The 10311-nt window shown below is 44.9% G+C and overlaps 1 protein-coding gene across 1 annotated transcript; it reads right to left on the reverse strand.

The window, feature by feature from the left end:
* Positions 1-6411: 6411 nt before the first annotated feature.
* On the reverse strand, positions 6412-9537 carry elf3 (E74-like factor 3 (ets domain transcription factor, epithelial-specific)). Its single transcript, XM_079578470.1, has 8 exons — positions 9403-9537; positions 8229-8474; positions 7993-8091; positions 7741-7890; positions 7583-7654; positions 7392-7502; positions 6848-7043; positions 6412-6733 (listed from the first exon to the last, which is right to left on the reverse strand). The coding sequence occupies exons 1-8, from the start codon at positions 9530-9532 to the stop codon at positions 6622-6624; spliced, it is 1116 nt and encodes a 371-aa protein (XP_079434596.1). The 5' UTR covers positions 9533-9537; the 3' UTR covers positions 6412-6621.
* Positions 9538-10311: the final 774 nt, after the last annotated feature.

Consider the following 10311-nt stretch of genomic DNA (forward strand, 5'->3'; position numbering starts at 1 on the left):
ATGGCCCAGAGACTTTCCTCAGCACTAGATGTAGGCCGCAGAACGGCTCATGCTGTCCTGTCTGTGTTGAAGCAGCATAAGCCTGAGGACAGCCCTCACATCGCTCGCCTCAGCCGACGCCCGGTGACAATTCCCAAAAACAGTATCATGAACGTGTCTTGTGGACTGGTCCATGGGGGTGGATCCTATGCTTTGCTGGAACCCAACCCGGAGTTTCCGTGGCCAAATGGATTAAAAGTGAGAGAGCAGCTCATAGTTATCCCCCAAGGCAATGCACGTGTCACTGTGGCTGTGGAGAATAATACTGACAGAGACATTACATTGTGTGGTCGCACCACCCTTGGTTGGCTGCATAGTGTTAATAGTGTGTGTCCCCTGGAGCCTAAGCAATCACTATCTCCAGAAGAGGGCAGCACCACACTTGAAGAAGAGCAGTCGACTCAAGTGCTGCTGAATGAGCTGTGGGATCCTCCTGTGGACCTGACCCATCTCTCTCCAGAACAACAACAGAAGGTACGCCAAATGCTGAGGGAAGAGAGTCAAGTGTTTGCTAAGGATGAGTGGGATACGGGATGTATTAAAGGACTGGAAATGAATATTCAGCTCAAAGATGATACCCCAGTGCAAAGGACTTACAATTCAATCCCACGTCATCTTTATCAGGAAGTGAAAACACACATCCAAGATCTGCTGAGTAGAGGATGGATCCAGAAATCCTACTCCTCATATTCCTCACCTATTGTTTGTGTCCGGAAAAAGGATGGGAGCCTTCGTCTTTGTGTGGACTACCGGCTGTTGAACCAAAAGACTTTGCCCGATCGCCACCCCATCCCTCGTATTCAGGAAATTCTGGAGAATCTGGGAGGCAACGCGTGGTTCACGGTCCTGGATCAAGGAAAGGCATACCATCAGGGCTTTGTGAGTGAGAGGAGTCGCCCATCTACAGCCTTTATCACACCCTGGGGCCTGTATGAATGGGTACGGATCCCATTTGGACTTGCAAATGCTCCTGCTACATTCCAGCGCTACATGGAGAGCTGTCTTGGGGATTTAAGAGATGAAGTGTGCGTCCCTTACCTTGACGATGTCCTGGTCTTCAGCAAAAGTTTTGATCAGCATGTACAAAATGTGAGGCAAGTGCTGCAAAGACAAAAACAAGCTGGTATTAAACTGAGACCAACAAAGTGTGATTTCTTCAAACCGGAGGTGTGTTATGTGGGGCGGATCATCTCAGCTGAGGGCTACAAGATGAATCCCAAGGAAATGGAAGCGGTCCAAGCCCTCCAACATGAGACTCCCTCTACTGTCAGAGAAGTGAGGAAGTTGATGGGATTCCTCACCTACTACAGGTCCTACATTCAAGACTTCTCGAGGACAGCAAAGCCCCTGTACGACCTACTCTCTAAGCCCAAAGTTGCAGAGAAAAGCCCGCCGAAGAAGGTCTCAAGTCGTCATTCAGCTCAGCTTGCTCCATCTCACCCAGTGCAATGGACTGTGATTCACCAAGAGGCACTGCAGAAGTTGGTACATCAGCTGACTAACCCTCCAGTGATGGCCTATCCCGACCTAGAGAAGCCCTTCATTCTGCACGTGGATGCTTCAGAAGAGGGACTGGGTGCTGTCCTCTATCAAAGGCAAGAGGGAGCCCTCAGAGTTATTGGGTATGGCTCCAGGACCCTTTCCGCCACTGAGAAGAACTACAAACTCCACTCTGGAAAACTGGAGTTTTTGGCTCTAAAATGGGCAATTACTGAGCGTTTTCGGGACTATCTCTTCCATGCACCCCACTTTACAGTGTACAGTGACAACAATCCACTGACCTATGTCACAAAATCTGCCAAGCTGAATGCGACGGGACACCGGTGGATAGCAGAGTTGGCTGATTACCGGTTTACCATCAAGTACCGGCCCGGGACTGCTAATAGGGATGCCGATTTCCTGTCAAGACACAAGCCTATTCACAACATCATCAGGGAGTGCACTGAAGAGTTCCATCAAGAGGATATTGAAGGCATTGGCATGGGCATGCGGGAGGAAAGCAGAGGAGAAATCAATTGGATCTCAGCAGTTACCTGTAACATTGATGCTCTTCCACAAGAGTTCAGCATTGCTCCGTCTGTACAGCCCTTAGCAGCCAAAGACATCAGTGCAGCTCAAGGAGCAGATCCAGCCATCTCCAGAGTCCTGTTCCTGAAACAAAAATATACTCACCTGAAGTACAAAGAAAGAGTGACAGAGAGTGCACCAGTGCGGAGGCTCCTCAGAGAGTGGTCTCGCTTGCAGACGGATGAAGATGGGATCCTCTGGAGGGAAACATCCTGTAGAACACAGTTGGTCGTCCCAGAGCCCATGAAAGCTCTCATCTACAAGCACCTTCATGAAGATATGGGACACTTGGGAACAGAGCGAGTCATAGCTCTGGCACGTGAGCGCTTTTTCTGGCCCAAGATGAGACAAGAAATTGAGCATTATGTCACTTCTGTCTGCAGCTGCCTCAAGAGGAAGAAGCCAAATAGAGTCACTCGAACGCCAATTCAGAGTATTGAGACATCAGCTCCGTTTGAGTTGATCTCTATTGACTTTGTGCACCTTGAGAAGAGCAGTGGAGGAGAGGAGTACATCCTTGTGTTGGTGGATCACTTCACCAAATATGCACAGGCATATGCCACAAGGGATAAGTCTGGAAAGACGGTGGCCAGAAAGCTATTTGATGATTTCATTCTGCGTTTTGGCTTCCCTGCCAGAATCCATCATGACCAGGGAAGGGAGTTTGAAAATCAGCTCTTCCGCAAACTAGAGAGCTATTCTGGTGTACGACACTCCCGCACTTCACCCTACCATCCACAGTCAAACCCTGCAGAGCGCTTCAACCGGACTTTGCTCGGGATGCTGAGGACCCTGGCAGAAACTGAGAAGTCACGCTGGAAGGAACATCTCGGTAAAGTCATCCATGCCTATAACTCCACAGTCCATGAAGCTACAGGGTATTCTCCGTTTTTCCTCCTCTTCGGCCGTGAACCTACTTTACCCGTTGATCTGCTCATCCCTCGAAAAAAACATGAAGAAGAGCGCCAGTCTCTAGTAGGTTATGCAGAGAAATGGAGAGAAGCTATGCAGCAGGCCTATGCTATAGCCATGGAGAACATGTGGAAGTCGGCCAGGAGAGGGCAGAAGTGCTACAACCAACGTGCATGGAGCTCAACACTACAACTTGGTGACCACGTCCTGGTACGGAATCTAACCCCCAGAGGTGGTCCAGGGAAGCTGCGGAGCTATTGGGAGGAAACCATCTATGTGGTGAGAGAGAGGAGAGGCCCTGACAGTCCAGTGTACACAGTGGAGCCACTGCAAGGTACAGGGAGGAGAAGAGTGTTACACCGCAACCTGTTGTTGCCCTGCCCTTACCTGGTAGAAGAGCCTCCCAGGGACATTCCTCAGTCCGGTTTATACCACCCCCCACCTCAGACCAGGGGAAGACACCAAAGAGGTCGGCGAGAGCTGCAACCAGTGGAGACAGAAAGTTCCAGTGAGGAGGAGTTTGGCCTCTGGACAGCTGGGAAGCCACTGTATCCACTCACCACAGCACCTGTCAGAAGGCCTATGCAAGTGGAGAGACGGGAAGAGAATGCGGTGCAGCCTCAAGTGGTAGCTCCTGGGAGTCCTGAAGGCGAGCCTGAAAATCAAGGGGGTTCACCAGCCTCCGCCAGTGAGTCGGAAGAGGAACAGAGGGAAGCTGCAGTTCCACCACGGAGGCCAGTCAGAGCAAAACAGCCTCGTCGTCTGTACACCTATGACCAGCTGGGTGAACCAACAGTGAGAGAGCTGCAGACCTGTCCCATTCGTGCTAGCGGTGCAGATGAGGTCCACACCGACGACGGACCCATTATGTATCCTTTTTCGCATTATTAGTCTTATAGGCTATTGTAAATAGTGAAAGATGGGTTATTTGACTCCTAAAACGTTATGTTGTGGGTAGAGTAAATGGTTTAAGTGGCACACAAATTTGATACTATTCTAAAGAGTATTAGTTGTAACGTATCTGATCTAAAGTTAAACTAAAGTGAATTGGTATAGTCATGTGATAACATGCTTTGGGGTGAAACAAGTATTTTCCTTGTCCCATGATGGAAGATTGGGGGGCCCACCGATACTTCCCTGGACGATGCACCCGCTGATGCATATGGACTTAATGAGGAGTCGTGTGTTGTTGCCATAAAAAAATGGACTTTGATAAAAAGACGTTTTATAACAAGTTAAAATTGTAAACAATGTGAAATGGACTGCCAAACCTGTTGCTTTTGAAATGTAATGCCTAATTTGTATAGTCTTTTACACTTGGGTATAAAAGGGAAAATGAAAAAAAAGAGACTATGGGGAGCACTTCTCTTTTCAGTGGGGAAGGGTGTAGCCCATCTATTTTATCTATTGGTAAAACAAATGTAGATTTCACTGTTATTTATTATTGGTAAAAAGTGTAAATTATTCACTATACGATCACATGTACCGCCATGGGTGGAGTCCAGGAGTGGGGCTCATTCACAAAAGTGGGTTGCCCACGCCCACGGGAAGTAGTGAGTGATGCCTGGTGTGTGCGCTATGGTGACGCTGGTCCAAGCGTGCCTCAATATGTACAACGAACTGGACTAAATAAAGTTGCAAACCATCCAAGTTTACGCCTGTTCTGTTGGAGAGTGCAACACACACACTAAAACATTCATCAGTTTGTGTTATGTAATTCTCTTATGTTCATGAATACCTTCATCACCACAAAGGCCACTCTTGCATAAATGGAAATCTTTTTGATCTGGCTCAGATCTTCACATCAATTCCCAATGGGACATCTCACCTGTCCTTACATAAGTTTGGGCCTTTTGCACGATACAAAGGTATTTTTTGAAAAGATGGTGAAGAGAAATACCCGAAAACCGTGCTTATGCAATGTAGTACTAACTTAGTACACTTTATTATGAAAAGATTATCGACCATAATGAAAGGGTACATTGTCTGTTTAATTAACACTATTCATTTAGAGCAAAACTCCTCCGAGAGCAATAATAAATACTGATATGTTAAAAACATTTTTTTATCCAGATTTCCAAATTTCACAATCAGCTTTTGCTTAACAGTTTTGCGAACTGCGTGACACAGCCTGATCCGATCTTATGCAACATGGCAGCATCTTGATGTTATCATGTTTCAGTCAACAGGCAAAACCAGTTGTTCGTCCAAACTGAAGATAAACCACAAAACAGCCAAGAGTCCCAAACACACAGCAGTGACCTCGCACTGGAGTTCAAACAAATCTCACTGATGGTCAGCTCTACGGCCAGAGAAGAGCTGGGCAGTGTGAGAAACAAAGCAATGAAGCACGTAAACTTCAAAGCCTGAGCCTGAGGGAGTGGTGGTGAAAAAGTGGTTGGTTGTGGATAAAGGGGCTGGTGGTGCGGTCGCACTTCTGTCTGTCAACCCCAGGGCAGCTGGGGTATAGTGGTAGTATAGTGCTTTTCCACTACTATACATACAGGGGTCACCAACCTTTTCAGAGCTAAGTTCTACTTCAAGAATATTAAGTTGTTCAGTGGCTGCCAGTTAAAAACATCATCCAGAATACTTAAACGGTTTAATTATAGACTATTAAGCATATTATATGACACATTCATGCTTTTAAACAAGTAGTGAGTCTCAAGAACACAAATAAACCGTATTTTTAAGATCAAGGTGCAAGAAATTCAAGTGTTATATTTTTTAGAAAAATAGGCATAGGGTTGGTGACCCCTGCAAGATATAAAAATCGAGGCCATTTACCAAAATGTCCTTTCTTATCATTAATTTACTCAATCAGACATAGCACCTTCCGTGTCTGATCTCAGAAGTCGAGGTTTGGGCCTGAAGAGTAACAGAATGGGAAACATTAATTCAACCCACAAAAAAGTATTTTCTACCTGTTAATGTCAGTGTGAGTCATATACTCCACAGACCAGACAGTTCAGACTTAAGCATCAGATGAGAATATATTAACCTGAAATCTGACCTGCGAGACCTCTTAGACTAAACAAATTCACTTCTAAATCCTAAGGTCTGCTGAGGGTTCATTTTATTTATAACTGTACAAAAAACATTTGGTATTTTTTGTAGAAATATTTACTATATTGAAAAATGGAAAGCATAAATCAACATTGACTCTTGTGAAAAGCATAAAAGTTACAAACTTATGGAGTGTGTTAATGAAACACATTTCAGACATGATGCATGATACAGAGAGCATATACAGTGTTGATATAACATTATCAACCCTATATCAGACACAAAATTACACAGTGCTTTCTCCTTTGGTCTTACATTAACACTACAAAAACATCCACACTTAAATTCATAAAAAAACAAGGGTAATAAAAGTATTCACAATGCCCAAATAGAGCTACAAATGTCCATCGATAATCGTACCATATCAATAATTTTCAACATAATGAGTCCATAACAAAAAATAACAACACGTTCAATATTAAATGCGGTTCATAAAACCTACTAGAGCCATAAACAGTGGCTTACAGTTTCTGTCAACACCTTCCTGCTCGGAGGAAGTAAGTGTCATAAACGTTACACTGAGCATGTGCCGTGCAGTCACATGACCAGGCCCGGCTCGCTCAACCTCCAGCCGTTGGCGTTCTTTCCAAACTTGTACACAAGCCTCCTGCCGTCCACGCGCTCCAGGATGTCACGCTTGTAGTAGTACCTGTGAACCAAATATTTCACAGTGAATATTCAGCAATAAACGAGGCTCATTTTGAATATGATGATGCTTAAATGCGTAACGAGGGGTCTATTTGAAGCGGTGTGACTTGCTGACCTCATGGCGCGGCTCAGCTTCTCGTAGGTCATGCTGCTGTTCTTCTTCTTCTGTCCCCACATCTGGGCCACGGCTTCGGATTTGAGGAACTTGAAGACCCCCTCTCTGCGGTCCTCCCACTTGAGCAGGCCCTGGTTCTTCTCGGGATGGACCAGGATGTCCCGGATGAACTCCCACAGGTGAGGGCCGCGCGGTGCTGCAAAAACATCCCCCACAGTGAGGTCAGTGGGCCAGCGGACTTTTATGATCGATCATGACGACCGTTTTATTTATTAGGCAATGTAATCTGTCTCCGGGCTGTAATAAATGAATTGACCCAGTTATGGCGTTTGATAACTTGATGTCTACGTGGTTTTCGTGATAACAGTCGGCGGGAATGGCCTTGGTTACATTGTGCAATATACTGTACAGTGCTATCACTTCACCCACTTTACCCACTGATGAATAAATACACTTGACTTATCGCATGCTTAATCCTAATCCTGAATACTAATGGTACCGACAATATGGTTAAACTTAATGAGTGAATTATTCTCGTCCTCACCATGCTTGCTCTTCTTGGGACTGTACAGACTGTGTTCCCTGCTGCCTTTAGGAGGTCGGCCCCGGGGTCTCCTCGGACAATACTCCTCCTCATCCCTCTCAGTTTTGATTTCTGACAAGAAAAATACACACGTTTATACCTCTGTTTGGGGACACAGAATGGATAGACATCAATATCCCAGACATCCTTACTTGGAATGGAGAACTCCAGGTCAGATTCTCCGCTTGTGGACTCTGGCGTGTGAAGCCGGGGGAACATACCACCTAAAAGACAAGTACACATATTATTCATCTATGTCAATGTGTCTGTTTGTCTGTTCATGTAGAATGGTGATTGTTTTCGAGCTTACTGTGGGAGGAGGAGCTGAGTTCGCTGTCTGAGTGGTGATCTGAGAAGTAGCCTGGGTCAGTGAATGGAGGGAGCTGCTCTATGTTGAGCTGGCTCAGGTCGTAGACGGTGTCGTAGAAAGAAGTCTCCCTTTTGGGGGCGAGGCTGCTGGCTGTCAGTGGAAAGGATGCACGAATCAGCATTTGTATTCAATGCAGGGCAGTGGATCGTTTCAAACATATACTTCACGCTGTTTAAAAGTGAAAAGACCTACTCTCAATGCTGTCTGCGATGATAAGGGTGCTGAGGAGAGGGAGTCTGTCCAAGAAGTTGTCGAGGAGTTGACACGTCTCGTCCAGCTCTGCCTCTTGGTCTGAAGGGAAAGAGTTGTTGTTAGGTTTTCTACTTAACAACATAATGAACAGGTAATTTACACAAATATTTCTTTGTAACTATGCAATTGCCTTTATGTATTTTGTCACAATTTCTCAATAGGTGTGTTTCTCTTACCAGGCTTGGCCTTGTGTTTGAGCAGGCTATTGTACAGGTGAGCTCCGAGCTGCGGGCCAAACCGTCCCATCATGTCCTGTTGGGTCATCTGACACAGACTAGGGCCATCCATATCGCAGTAGGCCAGATTCACGGAGCGAGCGTCGAAGTTTGTGCCGTCCATGTTGTCACAGATCCAGTTCTTAACATTGTCCGGGGTCCAGTAGTGGGGTCTGATCTGCTCGTACCACGTCCCTGGAACCGGACCTGCACAACGTACACAATAAGAGTTTAAAGGGGCTAGATGCAAGTTGGCCATTTTATGCTCACTACTGCCATCTCAGGTCATACGTGTAACTGCACCTTCTATATTAAGCTTGTTCATGACGGCAATTCGGACCCGAAGTAAAACTGTTTGAGTGACAGTGCAGGATTTTAGAGGCAGTTGTGGTGAACAGTTCTGGGCTCATTCTACACATTAAGACATGGCTGGAATATGTAGGAAAATACATACTTTTAACATGTTTAAACTCTGTATAGTCCCTTTAACGAATTAAAAAGGGATTCAGTGGTTGTGCATAAAGTCCTGTTCACGCTTTATGGCTATGGAGTTTGGGATTGTTCGTATTCTGTATTCATTCCATAACAATAAACCAATGGAGATTATCATTCACTTTTTAGTTTGTTTTTATAGCCAAAATTAGTCCATGGACAGATTTGCCTAAAGCTGCAAATTTCTTAGCTTCACATTCAGGAGTGATACAGATTATTATTATAACATATGCAAAAAAATTAAAAAATAATAAGCATGCTAGAGCTTCATCCCACTGCAAACACGGAAGATATTTTTATCAAAGTCACACAATTTTTATCAACAACAAAGTGATTGGATCCTCGGCGGGGAATTTCACTGTTAAACATTGACCTGCAGAGTCAATGATTAAGACGTACTCAAAGTGAGGTCATGTCACATCTCCGCCAGCGTTCAGACGTTTACTTAGAGATAAACCTTTTGAAAATGTGCTTTTGAGCTTCACATCTCCAACATTCTCCAATTGCCTGTATGACATAGTTGTTCTAATGAATGACCACCCCCCTCTATCCCTACTTCATTAGGTCACCAAGTCAAATATTAACAGCATGCTCTCCCTGCACACGTCTGTTTTGTTAATTGATTAAAATATCGTGCACGTACTGGTGTCGCCCATGTATGAATCAGGGCTCATCCTGTCGTGGTGCAGCGGTGGGAGCAGGTCAGACATCCCGCTCTGGTACATGGTGAGGTTGGCGTTGGTCAGGACAGTGCTGAGGCTCGGTGCAGCCATGGTGACTCTGGGGGAAACACACGCAACATTAAACTCAAGGTGAGACTTAAAAGTAAGTGGTGGGCATCTCTGTTGTTAAAATGGTTGAATCTTGCACATTTTATTTGACCACAATAGCCACATTAATAAGCAAATACTAATCATTGCAAGAAATTGTTTTTTTTTATACATTATAGTGCAATTCTTACTGGCTAAGCACAAAAACCATTAAGCAGAATCATCCAGTATTAAGGACCATGTAATAATGGACCATGAAGATGAGCGTTACCTGGTTTGAGTGCCAACGCGATGTGTAGACGGTGCCCTCTGGTCAGGTTGTTGCCGATACTTTTGAGCTCACATTCTTATATAGCAGGTGTGCGCGGGGGCTGTGCTCAGGTGAGCTCAGGGGAATTCCACCTAAGCGAGGCCCTGCCCACTTCACTTTCCTGAGAACTGGATCTACAACATAGATTTGTCACCGCTCTCCAACAATAATTTAGACAACGATTTCTCTCTTGGCAGCAACCACCTGCGAGAAAAGACATGACTTAACAACCTGCGATTAAGATAGAAATTCAGGAGAAGAGAGAGGAATGATTTATGATGGCCTACACGCACTTTTAAATTGTATTGTATTGTTACTGAATACTGACCTTGAAATGTATTTTGTAACGTATGCCGTTACTTTGTCCAATCAGAGCATTTTATTCTGAATACTTTGAATATTTTCACACTGATTGTCATTGTCATATTAATATATAAATATGGCGTATAATTACAAAAATGAAGACTACGAT

The sequence above is a fragment of the Gobius niger genome (assembly GCF_951799975.1).
Source record: "Gobius niger genome assembly, chromosome: 20".
In the NCBI taxonomy this organism is placed as follows: domain Eukaryota; kingdom Metazoa; phylum Chordata; class Actinopteri; order Gobiiformes; family Gobiidae; genus Gobius; species Gobius niger.